Source organism: Gobius niger, assembly GCF_951799975.1.
Source record: "Gobius niger genome assembly, chromosome: 10".
Lineage (NCBI taxonomy): Eukaryota > Metazoa > Chordata > Actinopteri > Gobiiformes > Gobiidae > Gobius > Gobius niger.
The window spans coordinates 33087105-33110325 of record NC_136861.1 but is presented as its reverse complement, the minus strand read 5'-3'; the positions used below and the strand labels follow the sequence as shown (position 1 = coordinate 33110325).

Below are 23221 nucleotides of genomic sequence, written 5' to 3'. Positions count from 1 at the left end.
GAATACTTTCGAGAGGCACTGTATGTTCTCCCAGTTTCCTCTGGGGGAGCCCTCTGTCTCGGGAGCGTTGCTTGGCTGTGGCTGCTGGGGTGCTGTCCTGTGGGTGTCTGGATGGAGGTGTGGTGTTTCTACCGCACCTTGTCCGGGCACCCTGTGTTGGTGCCCTGTGGCTGCAGCCGAGGTGCTGCTCCTGATGCTCCATGGATGGTGTTTCCTTGCCTGGTTTATCTGTACCCAGCCTTTCCTCAGCCTTACCTCAGCCTTACCTCAGCCTTTCCTCAGCCTTACCTCAGCCTTACCTCAGCCTTTCCTCAGCCTTATCTCAGCCTTACCTCAGCCTTACCTCAGCCTTACCTCAGCCGTACCTCAGCCGTACCTCAGCCGTACCTCAGCCTTACCTCAGCCTTATGTCCACTATGTCCATTGTTTTACCTTGAGTGTGTGTGGTGTGCTTGTGTGGTGTGTCTTTGGGGACGTGGACGGGGTGGGAGTGTGATTGCGACAATGTGTTTGTATTTGTGGGAGGACGTGGGTGTGAGAGATTATTATGATACATTGATTCGTACTTCACAAGACGCAAGAAGCTCTTGTTCTTGCACCCCCAGCTTCATATTGTTCTGCAGCTCAGGGTGCAAGAACAAGAACTTCTTGCGTCTTGTGAAGTATGAATGAGCCTTTAATCGGCACATCGGCCAATAGCCGATATTGTAGAATACCCATATACTGTATTGACCCGATACATCAGCCGGACGATATATCAGTCGACCTCTATTTGACATTATTACCAAATACTTGCAAAAAGCAAAACACACTTTAAACACCTAAAATCTAATTATTATAATTAGAAAATCGATCAGTGCAATCACCCCGGCATTCCTTGCGCATTCCAAGGCTTCAGTTTTAATTTTAAATGTGAACCAAAATGTTTTTTTAATGGTTCAGTTCACCCACGTGGACTGACAGCCCTGAAATTGCGTCCCGACCCAAGGCGTGCAAAACTCCTTTCTTTTCTCTATCCGTAATTATCACTCAGCTGATGAGGAGCCTCAATCTTGTCTTTCAACTCTAAATGAGGTTTTCTCTATGGGGAAAATGAAGAAATGTTTAGCCCCAAATCAGAGCGGGTTTTGAGATTGGCAACTGTTCAGATCCATAAGAGCCCTCAATATACAGATCCTTTAAAAAAAAAATGAATTTCATGGAAAAGTTGATTTATTTCCATAATTCCATTCAAAACATTAAACTTCCATAGATTATAGATTCAGGGCCCACAACGTAAACCATTTCAAGTATTTAGTTGTTTATTTGTACATAATTTGGGCTTCCAGCTCAGAAAACCCATGTAAACAGGATTTCCAAAATACTTTACAGGGCATGAATGTTTTAAACTGAGTGTCACAAACTTCTCATCTACTAAACTCAAAGCACATGCACAGGTTTTCCCAGGTGCCATTAAATTGCTTGACTTCGGTTCAGTTGTCTCAGTTAGGATAAATATGGGGAAGACTGCAGACTTGACAACTGGCCAGAAGATCATCATTGACACCCTCCATAGGATGGGTAAAGCCACAACAGTTCATAGTGAAGGAGGCTGGCTGTTCACAGAGTGTCCAAGCATATCAATGGAAAGACTAGTGGAAGGGCAAAATGTATCAGAAGATGCACCAGCAGAAGAGCTGACCGTGGGCTTCAGCGGATTATCAAACAGAGAAGATTGATGAATCTGGCAGAGATCCAGAAAGAGTGGAGGCGGGAGTCACAGCTTCAAAAACTACCACATTCAGACGCATCCGGGAGATGAACTATAACTGTCAGGTTCCTCGGGTCAAACGCTTCTGAGCCTGAGCCAACGTAGGAAGCGTCTCAACTGGGCCAAGGAGAAGAAGGACTGGACTGTTGACCAGTGGTCCAAGGTGAAAGTAAAGTGTGCCTTTCATTCAGGAATCAAGGTCCAAGGGTTTGGAGGAAAACGGGTGAGGAACAGAACCCAAGCTGCTTGAGGTCCAGTGTGTAATATCCACAGTCAGTCATGACTTGAGGTGCAATGTCCAGTGCAGGTGTTGGTAAACTCTGTTTTCTGAAATCCAATGTCACTGCATCAGTCTACCAGAATGTTTCAGAGGACTTCATGATTCCTTCTGCTGAGGATCTGTATGGAGATGCAGATTTCATCTTCCAGCAGGACCTGGCCCCTGCCCATACCGCCAGAAGCACCAAAACCCGGTCTGATGCCCATGCCATCACAGTGCTTGACTGGCCAGCCAACTCGCCGGACCTAAACCCCATTGAGAATCTGTGGGGTTTTATCCAGAGGAAAATGAGGGACTCCGGACCCCAAAACAAAGAAGAGCTGACAGCAAGCATCAAGGAAATCTGGGCTTCCATAACTCCCTGACAATGCCACAGGCTGATGCCTCAATGCCACGGCGCATCGAGGCTGTGCTTAAGGCAAAGGGATTCCCCAAAAGAGATTGAAGATTAATGTATCATTTTGAAAGTTTGAATGTCTTTTTTCCGCAAAAACTGAGGTGATTTCTTCACAGTATTCTAATCTTTGGAAATCCTGTTTTTGTGGGTTTTGTGAGCTGGAAGCCCAAATTATGCACAAACAAACAACTAAATACTTGAACTCGTTTAAGTTGTGGGCCCGGAATCTATAATCTTTGGAAGTTTAATGTTTTGAATGGAATTATGGAAATAAATAAACTTTTCCATGATATTCAGATTTTTTGGAAAGGGTCTGTACAATATTAGCCAACAATGAGCAGTGTTTCCCAAAAAGGGGTATGTAAACCATTTGTAAGTGGCCCTTTGAATAATTTAAAAAAAAAACGGAAGAAACTGAATACTAATTGAGTTCTAGTCTTTCAGTGTAGTTCATTTTAGGACTTATTTTGCGGGGTGACTTTGAACATAAAACAGGATTGAAATAATAACTATATGCATTCATTATCACTTTGAAAAACATGTGAGTGAGGGGGCACTTTGAATGTGACACAAAACAAGTTTGGGAACCACAGCATGTACAAAAGGTTTCCCATGTGTGCATTTCAAAACGTGACATCTACTGCATCTGCATGTATTTTATTCTTGCATATTCTAATAAATAAAGAGCACACATTTTCTAGGCATGAAACACATTCTGCATTTTCCTAATTCACCGTCATCTCCTCATCACCTCGCCTGCTCACGAAGGAAAGTGTTTGTCCTTCTGAGGTCTGCATAGATTTAGCTTAAGACACACAGTACGGGTTCATGGAGGGACACTCGGCTCGGGTGATTCTTCTCGTCTGGTTTCTCTTCAGTCTGAGCTCTCACGTCGGCACTGGGGATGGGGGCACAAACAGGACATTAGTCATCCTTTGCAAAACCAATATAAAAGTCACACATTCGGCTAAATCCACCCTTTTTGAGAGACAGTTTAATGAAAAAACCTCTAAAAGCCAATAATTATAGGAGAAGAGAATGTTTCATAGAACTCTGACTCATTCAGGGCTAATTGGTAAAAAAAAATCAGTATCTAGGTCAAAAGAAATGGGGGGGGGGGGGGGGGGGGGAGCTGCTGATTCCAAGACTGTTTGACTCAGATGCTAATGCTAACGCTAAATTTGAAGCCTAGCTAACAAAACAATCGTGGCCTACACCAACCAGAGTCGACATCCAATTCATCCAAGTCAGGAAACAAGTTCTTAACTGTGTGTATGTTAGCGTTAGCGATAGCATATTAGCACTTAGCACACAGTTCAGTATTAGCGCAAAAGCCATGGTGATGAGTCAGTGCTATTTTTATTAGCCTACATCATCTTCGCCCGATGTCATTGTTTCTGTCCCGGTAATTTGTCTGCCCTGAAGACATACTTAACATTAATTTGCTTCTTTTCACATTTAAGTCTAAGATGACTAACAATTCGGTTGAGTATTTTCATTTTTATCCTACCATAACAGCTAGCTATAGGCTATTAAAGTTTCACATTAGGGCCTTAAAGCAGAACTAAGTAACTCATGCCCCTAGAGGCCATAAGCGCCACTGCAGGTGTCGTAGCATGTTACGTTTTTTTACTCATTAATTGTCCATGAGAGTAAATACTACGCTGACAGAAAAGACAAAGAGAGAGAGGGATATTGTACATCCACCTACACAATGGAGATCATTTTTTTCACTCAAACTTGGCTGTAAATACTGTTTAAAGTGGCGCTAGCCCGCAGTTAGCTTTGTCCGTTTGCCTGTTCTTCTTCTTCGTGATTCCATTAGTGTGTATTGGTGAAATTGCAAATGTGGTTTTCTGGACAGAGACACCCCATAGGGACTACGTGAACAAGTTACTTAGTACTGCTTTAATAAATCACAAATGCGTACTCTTTGTCTGGATGGCAAGGTTTTGATGCCATAATGAGCAATGAATTATGCTGGATCCTTGGAATCAATGTCAGCTGAAAAATTCATAAGCGGGCGTCGGTTTTTGCATTCATGATTAACGTTTTGAGCACATAGCCATTTTATGTTGAACAAAGTCTGTAAAATATGTTTGCATTCAGCACAGTGCATGCAGAATAATTATGCAAGTGAGTTTTGTGACCATATTGTCATTTTTTATTCATGTTTTCCAACTCTTATCTGCGTGAAGCTGAAAACCTGTTGGATTCCCAGCGTGTAGGTGTGCAGACACATTATGACGTCTCTATATATCAAGCAAAATCTGTCAAAATGGGCAATTTAAGAGATTTGACAGACTCCGAAAAGTTATGAATAATGTAAAAAGCTTGTCGGGAGTGATCAAACACTTGAAAGTCTTTGAAAGTACAAGCTGTTCACTGATTCCAAATCTTAACAATATATACTAAGTATGTGTACTGGCCGTAAATGTTTCTACTAAGATACCAGCATGGAGGTATGGGGTAATACGGAATCATTAAAGGGGAGGAAGTTGGACCCTTCAGACCCTCAGGTTGATATGGGCTCAAACACAACTCCCAAACCTACAGCCGAGGTTGTAGAGGGCACTTTCTTCAAACAGTCGTAAGTCCGCACCTTTCAATCCATCCAGTCCCCCACAGCATGGCCAGCCAGTCAAGGCCTCAAATATAAAAGAATGGCCAGGCCTCCTCCTCTGCGGCCTTAACCCAAGTTAGATAATCTGGGCGAGTCATGTTTGTATAATATTTCTGCACAACACTATGGGCCTGCTTTACTAAGCGTTTGCACATTTGCAGAAATAAATAGTGCATGCGGAGGATGTGCAAAAGCAGCACTTCTATCTCTCATTAATGCTAATTGACCACCAGTTCTAATGATAAATCAGGTGCAACATGCTATAAATGAGTAAGTGCTAATTTTAACAAGTACTAGCACTTAAGCACCTGGCTTAATCTGCCTCTGACTGCTTTATAATCATCCACTAATTGCATTATTTAGCTATTTGGTTTATTAAATTTCTGGATTAGCTGTGCATGTTGGAGAATAAGCGGTTGTTCACACATAATTAAAAACTTGCCTAATACTAATGCACACAGTGTACTCGGCATCCAGTTAAAAACTGTATTAGCTTCTGTCGCCCTCCCCTGGATATGTAATATGGCAAATGTGAAGGCAGTTTAAGGACAGAAATCATCAGAATGAATCGGGGGAAGGTGAGCCGACAGCTTGTTTGTAGCACTTAAGGTATTCAGCATGCATTAAATTGCTCTGCTTTAAAGTGTCTTCCTATGTGTATGGATAATGATGTATTTTTCAACATTTCCCAGTATTGTGCTCGGTCCGCAGCGGCCTACCCAGAGACGTGCTGCCGTATCTCGCCCACTGCAAGGTGCTGTATCCGGGTTTATCAGCGAGGGGGGCGCGCAGACCTGTGGACGCCCCCATGTCCCCATTCCTCTGCAGGGACGCGCACCTCCCAAACGTCAAGGGCAGGTTGGAGGAGCTGTGCGCGCGTGCCATGTCTACATCGTCCTCCAGTGCTGTCCTTCTGTTGACCAGCTTCCCGTTCGGAACGCCGTTGGGCTTTCGGTCGTCCGTGTATATCATCCCGTTGGAATAGGACAGCTTGGAGAGATCGGTGGACGCCGGTTTTCCGTTCAACCGTCTGTCGTGACTTCGAAATGGCGACGGCGGAATGTCCTTTTTGATACACCCAGGTTTGAAAAATGACAAAAGGTTTTCATGGCTGTTTCTGTTATGGACGCTAAAACCGCTCCTGTCCTCGGGATCCAGGACCATGTGTAACAAGTCTTTGTGCGCCCTAGAGCTACCGTTTTGCATCCTGTTCCTTCTCAGCGTTGAATCTCGGCTCGCCGGCGCACTCTGGCTCAAAGCGTTCTCGAACATGACCCCTCTCGGGAGCTGGAAGTCCAAAGTCCTACCTTGATCTAACCTCTTGGATGATCTCAACGCATTCTCGATACAAGCTCTCCTCTGCCCTTCTGGAATTCTCGGAGACTCCATCCCGGCGCTAGCAATGCTCCCGTTCGGCGAATGAAGTCCCGTCTCCAGCATTCTCCCGTGCGCGGTCCTCAGTGGAGGAGTAGCCACCAGTGACACGATGGGTTCTTGGGAGCATCGCGGCCTCCGTCCCGATTCTAGGTACTCCACGAGCTCCCCGGGCTGCGGAAGGGGTGGGGTCTGGGGCCGAGATTTTCCGCGGTCTCTGGATACTAAAGACCAGCGGAGAGGGAGGACTCGGCTCAGGGGATCTTTGGATTTAGTAGGGGACCGCAAACTGACACTCCTCCCTTGAGTTCCGCGCACAAACGGCTTGACGTCAAAGCCATCTAGAAACGGCAAAGACATGAGAGAAGCGTTACTACAGCTACAGCCTGAATGTGCAGTGTGCAGGATTTTGAGTGGGGTGTCCAACACGTAGCACTGGAGCTACCAGTATTTCTTTACCCCTTTACTACGTGGCTCCTCAAAGGCTTTCAACATGTCTACAGATGCTTGTTGACTTAAATTTTAGTGATTGTCTAGTGACGTTTTAATGCAGTTTCTCCATATTCAACAGTTGGGAACACTATTACACTATTCAAGCCCTTTTAGTGATTCTTTAAGACCATCTAAAGGGGGAAGTAGTGAAACCTGTTTTGTACTCCTCATAATGCTAAATCCTGCCAGTGTTAGCTTGCTGCTGCATTGCTTTAAACCTTTCAAAGCCTAAGTAGCTCTGTAAAAGTACCTAACAGTGCCAAAAGGTTGTCGATCCACAATGCCATACTGCCATACATGGGCAATGTAACAAACTGTACAAAATGTGTTCAGTGCAACAAAAGGAGGGTCCAATGGCAGCAGAAATCATTGAATTCATTGAATTCTTATGTTCTAGTCCTGGTTCAGATTTGCTTGGCTGTCCAAGTATGTTTTTCTGACAACTTGCAGATTTGTGTCTCATGAAGCTCAAATGTAATAAATGAGTAGCATGATGTTTAACAGCTGTTTATATGCAGCTCAATGCTCAGTTACGTGAAAAATAAAACATAGAATAAAAACATGTAATATTAACACATTGAGTGCCGCGCTGTTTTGGGGATTAGAGTTCCAACAATCCAGACCATTTTTCATGATATTTGCAGCACCACGGCGTATTCTGTGTTATAGCTGGACACATGCTATGGCTTGTTTGAAAGAGACTCTAAGCTCTACGTTACAGTTCAATTCTGCGTGCCTCGGTTCCTGAGAAATCTAAGCTAAACCGAGGCTAATTTTGATCAAAATCACATGTTTTTTCTATATTCAGAGATAATTTGTGTTTTATCAAACACTCTCTTTTCTGATTAACTCTCCTCCTCCTCTTTCCTCTCCTCCTCCTCCATCCTCTCTGGACGGACGCTAATGTTGTAGGAAGAGGCAAATGCCTAAATAAATTAGTTTCAAATCAATTTTCAAACATCATTGTTGACACGTTTTGAAACATCTCATGTTATCGATCGCCTTTTATTGCGTGTATATTTAAACAGCCTGGTTGAAGACTTTAACAGGATGTTTCTCAGTCATCCTTGGACCGATTTTAAGCATTTAAAAACTCAGAGAAACGTTAAAATCTCAACGGTGTCAATCTCTCCGTGGGAAGCCGCTCTGCTTTGTCAAACGCGCTCCAGAGAGAAGTATCCCCATGCCTCCTCGGACCCAAAAAAGAAAGAAAATAAACGCAATAATATGAAATGTCCAGATCGCGACTTTTCACAAGTTTTTGATCGTCATTTATTGATCACTTTTGCTCCCAAAATCACACATATGGTGTAATAGTTTTCCCGTTTTTTGGCACTCAATGTGTTAAGACAGCAAATCGAAATCTGTCAGAAAAATCGCAATCAGCTTTTTCGTCAAAATCGTGCAGCCCTACTCCAGGTATTCTACACATCTACACAAAGTAAGATTGTCTGATACTGGCCCACAGAGATAAGATTTCTCCCCCATTTTGTCCATGGCCGTCTCAGAGCTGTAGAGATGCAGCAAGTCCAGCGTCTGCGTATCTCTGACATTCAAAACATCGGCTACGACAAATGGATTTTTTGGTCCCCGGGCTTCATAGTAAAAAGAGTAGTTAACAAAAGACTCACACAATACGTGGAGAACCTTCCTATGATTGCCGCTTGCATAGAAAATTCTCGGAAACCAATTGTTATGCTTCAAAAATGCTTTTCTCTGAAGACCCCCACTTGCCCACTGAGACTCTGCTGTTAATAGTGTCACAGACGTCACATAAGAAATTCAATCGTTGTCCTTTGGCGGAATTTTAATTTCAGTCCCATGCGTCATCTGTGAAGTCAGAGCCCTGCATTTGTCACGGAACATCAGTGCAGGTTGAAGCCCCCCTTATCTCTGGAGCCCCAGGGTTTCTCCTTTTTGCAGGTAAAAAACAAGCAATCACCAGGCTCAACTGATTAGGTTTTCCATATTTACACGTATACTGCATTTTCAGCAGGTTGCTCATAATCCCACACACTGCACATGTGTCAAATGTTAAAGAGCAGCATATTAATGATGAGGTTTACAGAGCAGCAAGTGTAGCAGCAAAAGCCATTTGTTTAGGAATGATTTTAATGCCAACAACTCCAGTAAAAAAAAAAAGAAGATGACATGCTGTAGAATGAAACACGCAAGGATTAGCAGGTCTTGAATGTTTATTGTTTTTCCAATAGAACATCCATGTTGAAAGAGAAACATTTTTTGTATTTCATGAAAACCTTAGCTCTTCTAGAAGTTGCTGGCAGCGGCAAACCTCAAAATGTTGTGGAGGACAAACGGAAGGAGAGAAAAAGATAATACAGAATATAGATGGATTGTGACGTCACACTGCAGGGGTTACACACAAAGACTTCCCCATTCATGCACACGTCCCGCAGCTCTTCCAGGTCCAGATCCTGAGGGGGTTCCCAGGCCGGCTGAAAAGACAGGGTCCCTCCAGCGTTCATAGGTCTCCCTCTGGGACAGGGACACCTCCCCAGAGAGGCGACCAGGAGGCATCCGAAGCAGATGCCGGTGCTCTTCCTGGGTAATTTAAAATCTCACTCTATCTGTAAGGGTGCACCGAGCCAACTAGACCATAATAATCATTCACCATGCCATACTACGCAGTAAAATATGATCATTTTAGGAGTCTAGTTGGATCCTCCAGAACTTAAGTTGGGTATTAAGTAAAAGCTTTTGACCTGGAGCTGTGTTCCAATCCATATTCGCATCTTTGAGTAATCTTTGGATGTTCACCAGAGGCTATTCTATTCTCCTCCTGAGGTTCTACGTATCCAGGAAATACTTCTCTCACCTCTCGATCTCTTAAGTTGTCAGTTCAGGATTCACTGCCTCTCTCGGGACAGAGACAGCTGCCCGGCCTGAGCCTTTGTCTGCAGGACCTATCCCGCACATCTGACTGTCCCTGTGCAGTACTGTCCACAGCACTGTGAGTGACCGGTGCGGATCAGAATTGAGTTGGTGAATATTGATCAATAGTGTTGAAAACCCAACGACCCTTCCTTCCTTCTCTCTTGGGCTCCAGAGAAAACACTACGGATGCCAACTTTCTGTTGGGGCATCCAAACTTATATTTGCTAATGATTGTTTTACGTTTTACCTGATAAATGAACTGCTTATTCTAGTTCGCTTGTAGGATGAGGCAGTGAAACTACAGGACACTCTGTTTCAGCTGTTACAGATTTCTATCCCACAAAGTGTTATTACCAAATACCTGCAAAAAGCATAATACCCACTCTTTAAATGAAGAGTTTAACTGCAAAACTCTGACACACCAGAGAAACTATAGTACACGGCCTTTATCTAATCATACTCACTCGTGTCCTCTGAGTTGTGCGGCTCGTCCCCGAACACCGGAAGCTCGGGGGACTCCGGGGCCGGCGCACTGCTGGGGGGCCCGGAGAGTGCTCCTCCGGATCCCACGCTGTCCCTCTCACTGCCGCCCCCTGTCAGCCGGACCAACCAGTGGTCAGAGGCGGACGAGCTGGTGGAACCTTTCAAAACGCAATCACCAAATGGATTACAATCTGCAAAATATAATTCAACGCCTAATAAATCATGCTTGGAATTAGATATTTAAAAATGATTTAATATGAAGCACAAGACAGGGATATTTGGAGTCTAAGAGAGCTACGAAAGTGGAGATGTTGCAAGACTGTAACAAAAAAACAAAATTTGACAAAACAGGCTTTTCAGTTTTGTAATGTAACGTGCCATTGACCGAGGATGTCCTTTGTCGGTTGGTACCTTCCACAAAGGAAATGTATTTCAGGTTTATCCTAAATAAAACTCATTTACCTCCTGCTCTGTTTCCTTTACTCCAGCGACATCATTCTTCATCAGAGAAAACTTTCCCATGTGTTTGTTTGTTCAAGTTTGTGAGATAAGTTTGTTCTGAAAAGCATCAAACATGAGCTCTATTTAAGGGGCAATACACAAGTCACAGTATATTTGTTCCGATCTGAAGCATTGCCCTGAGGAGAGAGGAAGGGGGTGGCCACATGTTTGTGATCACAGCAGACTCGCATCCAATCATCTGAGTGTGAGCCGCTGACAGGTGGGTGTTTTCCCATCATGCACCGGGCCACGGAGCCGCTGCCGTAGCTCTTGGGGAGATGCGGCGGCTGATCAAGTCGGCCGGACTCATTGGGGTCTCAGAAATCTAATGGGCATGCACCGTGCGCCTGCAGTCGGCTGTCAAAACCGCGTCCGCCTGGCTCATCTCGAACGAACCTAATGTCAAGGAAGTTATGGGCAACGGTATCAGGCATGAAAGGCTTTGTAAGTGATATAGCGTGGGATATGATAAGACATTATCTTAAGCGATTTGAGGACAAAATCCAAAGGGGCAAGTCTGCAACATGTCACAAAAGAAACTTTGTAAAGGGTACTTTTTTTTTTATTACTTTGATATTATAACTAAAAAGATAAAAGACGCTAAGGCGAGACGCTGCAGGTGGTGAGGGAAAAAATGTCCTGATATCAAGTTGGTGTCCACCACTTATATGAACAGAAGGATAAAAATTGGTGGTGGGCCGTAATCGGCGTGAGCGACTCTTATCGATAAAAAAAATATCGCTGTTAATCTAATTCTCAAGCTATGATGACTTTCACCTTGACTACAGAAAAACACCGCAGCCCCTCCGTGTTCATTTCTCTTACAAAACAGCGACATAAACAACTCATTTCATGGCCACAGCCCCACACGAAACAGCGCCTTTATCACCAAAGGTTCACGAGAGCCTTTTCCAGCTACATTTCAACCGCGAGCAGAGTTTAACCGCGGCATTTACTGAGTTTGGAGACGGACTTTCCAGCTACATTTCTCCGCTAGCTTCTCTTTCTCCGCTCTCCGCTGTCTCCTCCGCCTCGGGGCTGAGGCTCGTCTCCTTTACTTATTTAATCCAAAGAAATACGTCCCGCATATTCGTGTCGCCAACGTCCATCCATCCATCCATCCATCTTCTTCCGCTTTATCCGGGGCCGGGTCGCGGGGGCAGCAGTCTCAGCAGAGATGCCCAAACTTCCCGGTCCACACACACCTCGAGGCGACACCAGGCCAGCTCGGAGACATAGTCCCACCAGCGTGTCCTGGGTCTTCCACGAGGCCTTGTCCCACTAGGACATGCCTGGAACACCTCCCGCGGGAGGTGACCAGGAGGCATCCGGAACAGATGCCCGAGCCACCTCAGCTGCTCCTTTAGACGTGAAAGAGCAGCGACTCTACTCCGAGCTCCTCCCGGGTAACTGAGCTCCTCACCCGATCTCGGAGGGTGCGCCCAGCCACCCTGCGAAGGAAACTCATTTCGGCCGCTTGTATTCGCGATCTTGTCCTTTCGGTCATGACCCAAATCTCATGACCATAGGTGAGGGCGGGAACGTAGATCGATCGGTAAATCGAGAGCTTTGCCCCGACTCAGCTCCCTCTTCACCACGACAGACCGATACAGCGACCGCATCAAATGAGCCATTTTAATCTAGATTAATCTAGATTTAAAAACAATAATTTATGCCCACCTCTAGTTAAAAATTCAACTTTTGTCATTTTCACAGCAAAAAGTACCCTATTAAAAACAAGGGAAAAAAATATTAAAATAAGACATTTTGTCTTGTTTTAAGGAAATAATCGGCCAATGGGGTAAGCATTTTTTCTTGTTAATAATTCTTATGTCGAGAATATTTTTCTTATTATAAAACAAGAAAGAAACAATAAATAACAAGAATTAAGCAAAATGTCCTCAGAAAATGGTATAATTTCAGAAAAACATTCTTATTTAGTGAAAAATGGTGGGGTATTTTACTTAAATGTTACTTCGATTTAAGCAAAATGTTCTAAATTATACAGGTTTTTGAGCAAAATGTTCTTAAAAAATACTAATATTTAAGGAAAATATTCCTATTTTGGGAAAGAAAATCTGGTATCACTTTATTTTACACTACAATACATTGTACCTCAGTAAATGTAGTACAATGTAATGAGCTCTGTAACAATGTGTAATAACTTGTCCCTTGTGTTAGTTTAGATCTTTAAACATAAATGTAAACTGTGGACTAAATGATTATTTTGAGCAACACCAACTTCTTATATCTTGTTGCAATTGCTGTAATGTCAGAACAATGTTAATAGATATAGTAATGGAATTGATACACTTTAATTTTGAGTGTAAAAAATAAAGAATGGAATGTATTATCTATCTGTGAGAATCAGTTCTTAAATTAAGAGTTGTGATCTTATTAGTTCTTAACATAAGAAAAAAATTCTTTGTCTAATGCTGAAGATGATTTAAAAAAGTCTTTCTTTCCCGTTACAAGAAAACATTGCAGGTGTTTTCTGCTATATTTTTTAGCAAAATATATCTGACAAAGAACAAGAAATGGATACATTTTATTTCCTAGAATAAGATTTTTTTTTCCCAAGAAGACTTTGCTCAGGAAGACATTACTTTTTGAGGGAAAAGAAAGAACTTATTTGTTATATGGTCAAAATTGCAAAATATCAAATCAAATCAAAATATTGGAAAAAGCCTTGTTTATTTTGTTGATATATTGTTTTTTGGGTAATGAACTTCATAAAAGTGATAGTCTGGAAGAGTAAATGTTTTGCAAATTTGATAAAATTGGGTTGAGTGGAAAATGGGGGGGGGGGGCGCAGACTGGTTGCCTCGCTTCCGCCAGTCTAGGTCAGGTATGGAGTGAACGAATAATGCAATGTAAAGCGTCTTTGAGTGTCCAGAAAAGCGCTATATAAAACCGGTGCATTATCATTATTTATTATTAGGATCAGGTCCAGGCACTCATATTTGGCAAAAGTAGAAAAGGCTTTATTAATGGGCCAGAAACATTAAAAAGCACATGTCATGTCATCCAAATCCAAATGTTCTAATCATGTTACAAAATGTCCTCCGCTCATCTACCTATGAATGACGCAGATCAGAAAAATAAAACTTTTGTGGGCCTGGACCAAATGGGGTCAAGTGGGAACAAAAGATTCTGAATTTATGATGCACTGACTCCAACTAATCAAATACCAGATAAAAACAAATGAATAAATAAAACTTTTGGGCCTTTTCTGAAACAAAGGTCCATTGCATCTTTTTGCAACGCAATCCCGCGCAAATTTGTATAATACGGAAATGGAACTAATTCAGTCTCATTTTTTTTCATCAAATTGAGACGTTTGTTTCATTCTACCCACGCAGCTGCACCTTAAGACATCACTTTCAAGGCTAGTCATGAAAAGTTTTCCCTGATAGCTTGAAATCAGGACTCAGGCAGTGACGCAAACTGACAGAGCAAAGGTTCAATAGCATAGATTAGCCTATAATTATCTAAAGAATTTGGAAAAATGACTGAATGGGGCATAGTGTTCAATCATCACACTTTACCGCTAGCTTTGTGAACAAAAAGACAAGGCCTTACCGAGCAGCAAAAGGCACGCTCTCTCTATAGACTCTTTAAAACTGTGCGTCAAAGAAAATATTCAGTTTGCCTTTTGTTGGCCTTTTCAACAGAAATCTTTTGACATGCAGGATGAAAAAGGTTCCTCTTTTGACAAGTCATTCCATCTCAAAAACAAAAACATTCATCCTATTCACTACTTTGTCAAAGCCTGTACTTTAGAAATCAAAGTTTCCACATGTTTTAGACCACCAAAAATATCTGCTTTCCCTTGCTGACTTTTTAATAGCTTCCCTTTTGTGCAGTTTGCAGATCAACATCGGCGAGCACAGCGACTGTTCTATTAAGCTCTTTGAAACAAGGTGTATTATTCTGAACAAAGGGTCACAAAAAAAATCAAATACGCAGCCAGTTTCTGTCACTTCAAGTTTCTAATTAACTGGTGTTGTTGTCGCCTGGACCCACCGGTGAGCGAGGAGCTGGCCGACCACGGCGGGATGGCGTCCCTGCGCTGGTAGAAGAGGATGTAGGCTCCGCGTGTGCACACCTCGCCCTCGGGAACGCACTCGGCGCTGCTGTCGTCGAAGCTGTACCACTGTCCGTCCACAGAGTTCCGACAAAAGGCTGGGGAACAAAGAGCACATGTGCTGACAGCGGGAATCGGATTGAGCAGGACAGATAGTATCAAGGACATGGACATGGATATTGTACATATATTAGAGAGGCACATCTTTGCCCACATGTGGTCGTGTTCAAAGCAGCCAGAGGAGAAAAAAAAAAAACATTTCTCCATCATCACCTTGAACAAATGCTGATATTATGGATATATATTTCTACTAAACACAGATACAGATAGACATATTCCATTTGTATGCAAATGAATGTGCTAATTACTTTGGCATTGTTGTTTTGTTCAGAATGTCTTATCTATTCGTTTCCTGCTAAAACTAAAGACTGACACACATTAGTTCACCAATAAAGCAGTGACAGTGAAGTGTCCAGCCAAGTCTGAGTCAGTATGAAGTCACCGTCTTGACACCATGAGTGACAGTAACATGACACTAAATACAATCTGCTCTGTGCTTTCAGTAAAAAAGCACAGAGCAGATTGCACCTCAGTCAGTCACAGAGCGACAGGTGAAGAAGGAAGTCATGGAGATTCTGCTTAGACAGAACTTCATACCTTATACTGGATGGAAGAATCAATACTGAAACTTCAGTAGTTCATAGATACAGTGAAAAGAAATGGAAACTACTGCATAGCTGCAACAGTATATACGACTAATTTACTGTCTAAAAGAGTTTTTATAATTACTGTGATGTGTGTCCCATTCATTTATTTCTCTATATTTAATTTCGCTACTAGATACTTTAGATTTGTATTCAACTCAACAGCAAATGTATAAAGTTCTGTCTAATGCAGAATCTCCATGGCTGTATCCGAATGTCCAGACTATTCCCTATATAGTGACTATATAGTAGCTCACGCCATTTTGTAGGGGTCTCCGAATGTCCAGAGAGAAAAAAGTAGTCCACTCGAAATTTCCCACAATGCATCTCGAAAAGTAGTGAGCATCGATGGTCACTAAACGGGTCAATATAGACCACAATGCATTGCGAGAGTCGGAGAAGAGCCTGACGGCGACAGGTCTTTGAACTAAACAACACGACTGAATGAAATCAGCTGTTTCAGTCGTGTGTTGCGTATTTGTCATGAATAAACGACCAAAATATAAACCGTTACGGTGAAAAGATGCTAACGTTACCTGCTTACCTTTAGCTTGAGCTGTTAAATGACCGACAGCTTCCTCTCGAATAATCCAAGCCATTCATGTAAAATCCATGTGAAGTAAAAGCGTATCTGACTCGTATTTATCCTTAAATATTCCACTGTCTCATGAATCTGGTTGGTCTTTATCGTAGAATACTTTATTCCCGGAGTTTCGCGAACTTTTAGCAGATGTAGTCACTCAATCTGCTGGCGCTTCGGACACCTGCCTGTGACCTACTTTTGGCGTCTCTGAGCTAACGCTGGGGTGACTTTTTTTTTTTTCTTTCTTTTTGGTGATGATAGCAACGCCTGTAAAAGTGCCAAAACAGTTGTTCTATTTCATAAAATAAACGTTTGTAACAATAAATAAATTCAGATAAAAAAAAAAAAAAAAAACATATCTGCAGCCGCGAAGCGCGTGACGTCACGCAGCGCGGAGAAAGTAGTGGTTTGTGTCCGAATCTCCAACAGAATCAATGACTATATAGTCGACTATATAGTGCGGGCCTATGTAGTGAATGAGGGGTTAGGGAATAGTGTGGACATTCGGATACAGCCCATGACTTCCTTCTTCACCTGTTGGTCTATGGCAGACTGAAGTGAAGCCTGAGCTTTTCTACTGAAAACAAAGAGCACATTGTACTTAGTTTCATGTTGCTGTCACTCGTGCTGTCAGTAACAACAATACCAATGATCCCAACAATGCCATCAACAATTCCAGCAGTGGTCCTGAGCAGGTTAAAAAACAGACAATGCTAACCAGGAAGCTACCGCTAGCTAAGCTTCATGCTACATTATGCTAACGCAAGCCACAAATGCTGTGTTTCGCTGCTACTGAACAGTTTGCTGTGAAAAATATATCCATATGGACCCAATTTTGGCTTGACCTTCTGAGAAATATGTTTTTTTACCGCTGAAAATAGTGAAAAATTGTTATTTTTCTCCGTCAGCTAGGCCACGTAGGGTTGACAACTGTCCCTTGAAATACGGAATCATCCCGTATTTTAAAAAAAACATAGGTGCCCTTTCGAATCAATAAGGGATGGCTTTTGATCCATATTTGGAAGACCTTCTCTTTCTCCCTGATGGTTCTTTGGCCAATCAGGTTCCTCACGGTTTTGTTGACAAGCTCGCAGCTGTCTGAGTCAGCGGCTTTATGGAAAATGCTGTCAGATTTCCCGCTGGTGTCTGACATAGTTAGCCCTCCTCCCGTCCCCGTTCAACCGTTCAAGATTCAGGGAAGAAACAAAAGCGACAGCAGAAGTACAAACGGGAGTATGGGAAGAACAACACGCTTGGTTAGAGAGGGAGAGAGGCCATTGCTACAAAGCAAACTGCACTTTTTGTCGCCAAGTGTTTTCTGCAGCTCGTGGGGGTCTGACAGTGCGAAGAGCTAATCAGAACAACTTCTCAGTTCTTCATCACAAGCATCTCCCGAGACTAATTCAAACTAAAAATTGAACTCAAATTACTAATCTATTTATTTATTCATCTATTCATAATTCTACAACTGATTTTATGTTTTTGTTCAAATAATAGACCCGTTTTTCTATATGAAAAAGAACCTGTAATTACAAATCACAAGCCCAAAAGTTGCATCTGTTGATGTCGTCGTCTCCCCCCAACCAATAGTGTCCCTTATTTTTCTGTTCTTAAGTTGGTAACCATAAGGCTCTTGTATTTATTTCTGTCTGTGTCCGAGTCTCATACTGAAATTGAGGACTTGGGTGTTGGCCAGAACATGGCACTCGAACACACTAGAGACTTTCAATAAACTCCTCTGTGAAAGGCCTGATACCTCATTTTTGTTGAGTAAAGTTCGTCCAAACACATTCTTAACTTTCCTAACATTTTCTTTAGCATCCCAATTCTGAACATAAGCACATTACACAACTTGCAGGGCCACTTAAGGTCAGCGCACACTACACGACCTTTCTTGTCGTAAACAAGTTTTTATAGAATGGGGGGTCCACACTACACGACTGAGAATCGTAAGAGCGAAAACACTACACAATTCTGACAAACAGCTGATGTTTTATAACACAGCGAGTCTGTCCTATCTACGGCTTCCAAAACTGACCCCAAATCCGCAAAGATAGGTCTGTGTTTGTGAGCGTGGGAAAATGCAACAATGTCACAACGCCGCAGCGCTAGCTTACTACTACTACGAAGCCTTCAACTGGGCTATAGTTCTGTCAAATGGAGATAAAAGTTGGCGACAGGAAGAAGCGGGACGTATTTCAGTGGATTTAATAAGAAAAAGAGACGGGCGTCAACCTCAGGATGGAGGATATAGCGTAGGAGACGGAGGAGAAAGCGGGGAGGCTAGCCGGCGTTAGCGGCGAGGTAAAGCTAAACAGTTCGTCTCCAAAAGGTGGTTGTCGTGAACTTTTGGTGATATAAAGTTGTGCTGTTTCGTGTGTGGGGCTGTGGCCATGAAATGAGTTGTTTGTGCCCCTGGTTTAACAGAGAAGTGAAAAAAGGAGGCGCGGCGGTGTTTTCCTGTCTTTATATCACTCTGTCATTCACATTTGGGACGGTAAAATCACCCACGTTTCTCCCGTGCGTCCAAAATCGGGCTTAAAAATCAAACATGTTTGATTTCCTACGACTGGAGTCTAGTCGCGTCTTTCTACCGCCCACACTACACGATTCGAACGTCAGTCCAGTCGTGACCCCCCCCACACTACACGATCCCCCCAAACTACACGACCCGACTCTGTGTGACCGCCTTCGACCAGACGCAACTCGATTAGACTCGGCACGACTGAGAATTAGTGCGAAATCGGGCATAAAAGTCGTGTAGTGTGTGCTGACCTTTATCAGGGTCACTGTCACAGAATTGCTAGAAAACCTGCAAGCTCATGTAATTGATACAAAAATGCTCTTATCGTATCCCATAAGGCCTTTCGCTGGTGTGTGTGAGCTGGAAAGATTCCAAGACGGCAGTTTCTGTACAAAGTGATATAGCTTTATTCTAGCAGACAGCAGACTGACTGATGCATTACTCATGTACTGCCTGGGGAAAGAAAGACTCCAGCGGTACTTATAGCAAATAGGCATAGTAAGAGCAGGGAAGCACATGTTCTAATTATTCTTTAGTTGGATTAATACCCGCAATGAAAACAAACTCTTTGCAAACTGTACTTCTATCCCCCGGGCGGCTGGATTAAGGAGCGCCTGGTTGTGATTCACACACAAGCCACTCCACATTTCACTTTTGCCCGATCTGGCTTACTTCATATGCTACATATAGATATAGACGGCATCGCGTCATAGAAGGGGGCGTGGCTTCGCCGAGGGGGAAAATAGAATCTTCTGAGTTTTTCCACACTATTTAGCTGTTTTCTGGTTATTTTTCTTATACAAATAAAGTAAAGTCTAAATCGGGTCCATATGGATGTTTAGCTAGTTAGCATTAGCACGATGCTAACATGTAGCATCATGTTAGCATTCTATTTCTGTAATTATGGGCTGTTGAAACACTTTGCTCATCTCCATGTCCTTATTTAGTGGAAAACTATATTCATAATTCAGCATTTGTTTAAGTAGTTTTTGAACATCCATCCATCCATCCATCCATTTTCTTCCACTTTTCCGTTGCCGGGTCGTTGGGCCGGTGGAGCTGCCCAAATCACATTGCCCCAGCCCCTATGGCTCCTCCTGCAGGTGGTGGGTCCACGGAAGGACGGCCTCATGGTTCTAACCGGGCCTGTTGGTCTCTCATAAGGGGCTTCTGAACCACTCTTGGTCCGTCCCGTCACCTAGGACCTGTTTGCCATGGGAGACCCTACCAGGGGCACGAAGCCCCCGACAACAGAGCTCCCAGGATCATTCGGGCGCTCAAACCCCTCCACCACATTAAGGTGGCGGTTCCTGGAGGGGAGTTTTTGAACAATTTGAGAAAATTTCGATTTTTGCTCCAAATTGTTTTCAGAGATGCCGTCTGTATAGATGCTCTATTATGGAAGAGCGGATGAGGAGACCAGCTCATAGTTCGCTCGTCCATTAAGTATGTGCATGGGTGGATGAGAAGGCTCAGTTTTTGGATGGTACATCCATGTTGTTTTAAATTGAAAGCATTTCACATGTTCTCCGACTTCTACTGTTTTCTCACAAGTGGTAATGGTTCCTATTATGTATCTCAGACTATTGAGCGCACCTGAATATATGCCGCCCCAGCTAAATGTATAAAGAAAAAATAGTGCATTTAATTATATAGGCCACACTGGGCCATAAGCCACAGCTGGTCACCCTATTAAAAGTGCATTTGAGGCGCCTTCAGGGCATCCTCCTGCTCCGGAGGGCAGTAAACACTGTGGACAGACAGCGATAGGGCTGTCCGAGTTATTGTGCAGATGAGTGTGGTATGGCCGAAAGGAACTGTACAGTATGACACCAGCAGCTCTCCGGTCCTCGTGCAAAACTTCATGTTATTGCATCTTTCTCATGTCGGAGTTCTTTTATTTATTTATTTGTTTATTTGACAGGGACAGTACAAGGAAACATTACCAACTCGTTGGCCGATGTTCTGTACATAAGGCGTCTAGCCATGGGCTAATTTGCCGTTGCTGGTTTCATGAGAAACAGCCTTAAATGACCATGAAAATCAATAATTAGCCGTGCTGTTGGGAAAAGGGTAGTGGCTTATGGGCCCAATGCAAACTTTTGCTTGGGGCCCCAGGGCACCCTTGCTACGCCACTGCCTTTTCAATTCTGTTTTGCCATTTTGTGCTTACGATGTTTTAGCCCGTTGGATGTTTTCGCTCAGGACTCGGTATTACACAAACAACATTCCACTTCATACGCCTTTGATCTAGGTAACTTTACACAAAACGCAGAGACTTGAAAAAACGTTTTCTTTTAATTTCAGTGAACCTCGTTGAATCACATTGTTGGCTTTGTAGACGAACTAACTGCAGCTTTAGAGACGAGCTTCTCTCAAGACGTTGCCAGTGCGGGCAGGTCACTTCTTTCAGAACAGAGCAGCTTTTACTGTATTTGTGAAGTGCTCTTTCGCTCTGCACAAAGCTTTGAACTTCCATATTGGCACACTCTGATTCATGGCTGATGAAAAAACAAGGTAGTTTTGGGATCCTGGCAAACCTTTTTTTTTCCATTACACTAAAAACACTTCATAGAGTGGATGAAAGGCCCTTGCGATGAAGCGAGTGGATTCATCTCTAATAGAGTTACACAATGATTCAATCTGTTGAGGACATTGCCAAGGTCTAAACTTTTAAAATCTGAGAAAAAGTTTTTAAATGTAAAGGTAATGTGGGCTGTTATGTTTTTCTCTTGGTGCTCTTCAGTGTTGAGTGGTGAAACTCGGAACAGCAGAATATTGTTAAAAAGTGCATTCATTTCTTTTATTTAGCTTAAACTGTGAAACTAATATATGATAGACTTATTACACTGCGCTCCAAATTATTATGCAAATTGTATTTTTGTGTGAAAAAGGTGAAAAAAAATTAAAAAAAATAATGAAACTCATGGATGGTATCGTGTCTCGGGGCTGATTAGTTGTCAGGTTAAGCCCATTTAAGGGAAAAACTACTGAAAAAGGACGTTCCACTTTATTAAGCAGATCATCATTTTCAAGCAATATGGGAAAGAAAAATTATCTCTCTGCTGATGAAAAGCGTAAAATACTTGAATGTCTTGGTCTAGGTAAGAAAACCTTCAATCTTTCATGAAAGATTAAGCGTAATCATCATACAGATAAGAGATTTGTGGATGATTTTGTGCAGATAAAGGCACAATATGGACGGTTTCTGCCAGACAAACACATCAGATAAAGAGAACAGATGCTACAAAGCAGCATACAGGTATTTGAAGCTGCTGGTGCCTCTGGAGTCTCCTGAACATCAAGGTGTAGGACCCTCCAGAGGATGCAGTTGTGCATAAACCTTCTATCCAGGCCTCCCCTAAACTGTTCATTGAAGCTGATGAACAGAAACGGTGGCTCAGAAATACATGAGGACTCATTTTCAAACAGTCTTGTTCACTGATGAGGCCGTGTAACCCTGGATGGTCAGATCAATGGAGTAGTGGATGTTGGTGAATGGCCACAATGTCCCAACAAGGCTGTGACGTCAGTAAGGAGGTGGCGGAGTCATGTTATGGGCCAGAATCATGTTGAGAGAGTTGGTCGGCCCCTTTAGGCCCTTTTAGGCTCCCTGAAGGTGTGAAAATGACCTTTGAAAAATATGTGGAGTTTCTGACTGACCACTGTCTTCTATGATACAAAAAGAAGAGCCGTGCCTTCCCGAACAAGATCCTCTTCATGCTTGACAACGAACCATGTCCTGCTGTAAAGAACACTTCTGCATCACTGGCTGCTATGGGCATAAAAGGAGAGAAACTCATGATGTGGACCCCCTCCTCCCCTGACCTCAACCCTACTGACAACCTTTGGAGCCTCAACAAAAAAAACTTCTATGAGGGTGGGAGGCAGTTTTCATCCAAACGGCAGCTCTGGGAGGCTATTCTAACATCCTGCAAAGAAATCCAAGCAGAAACTGTCCAAAAACTCACAAGTTTAATGGATTTAAGAATTTTGAAGCTGCTATCACACAAGGGTTCCTATAGTAAAATATAACTTGACCTGTTAATATTTTTTTGGATTGAAATAGCTTTTGATTTCAGTAAATATGACCTCCTAATGCTACAAATTCAACAAATGACCATTTTCAGTTAATTACAAGCTTTGAAATGTATTGAAGCGATGAGTTGCATAATAATTTAGAACAGTAGATTTTGAGGTTTTTACTATATTTATGTTTGAAAAAAATACTGTTATCACCAGGAGATTTTTTCCACCACATTTAAATGATCCTCTACCAGTTAAAGACTTGAAAATGATGCTGACTCTCATTTGAGTTGACAGTTTAGAAAATCTTAGAAAAATGTCATTTGCATAATAATTTGGAACGCAGTGTACATGCAAAGTTGAAGATTCAAGATTTTTTATTTGTCAAACCATGTGAATGGTTTGAAATTATGTTTCTCTCAGCCTTGATTGTGGAGTGGCAACCCACCGCCTTCCGCAGGTCTGGGGAAAGCGTGGGGAGGGGGCGGCACCACAACATCAA

The 23221-nt window shown here is 42.8% G+C and overlaps 1 protein-coding gene across 2 annotated transcripts in view; it reads right to left on the bottom strand.

The window, feature by feature from the left end:
• Nucleotides 1–3019: 3019 nt before the first annotated feature.
• Nucleotides 3020–23221, bottom strand: part of LOC306969632 (ubiquitin carboxyl-terminal hydrolase 43-like) — a 137774-nt gene continuing 117572 nt past the window's right edge. Inside the window, exons 13-16 of one of the 2 annotated variants that reach the window (XM_079565313.1) lie at nt 14822–14980; nt 10276–10452; nt 5770–6765; nt 3020–3325 (exon numbers count right to left, since the gene is read on the bottom strand). In XM_079565313.1, the coding sequence (XP_079421439.1) occupies nt 3315–3325; nt 5770–6765; nt 10276–10452; nt 14822–14980 (1343 nt within the window). In that variant the 3' untranslated portion in view covers nt 3020–3314. The remainder of the gene's footprint in view (nt 3326–5769; nt 6766–10275; nt 10453–14821; nt 14981–23221) is intronic. The other variant, XM_079565314.1, reaches the window with a different exon arrangement.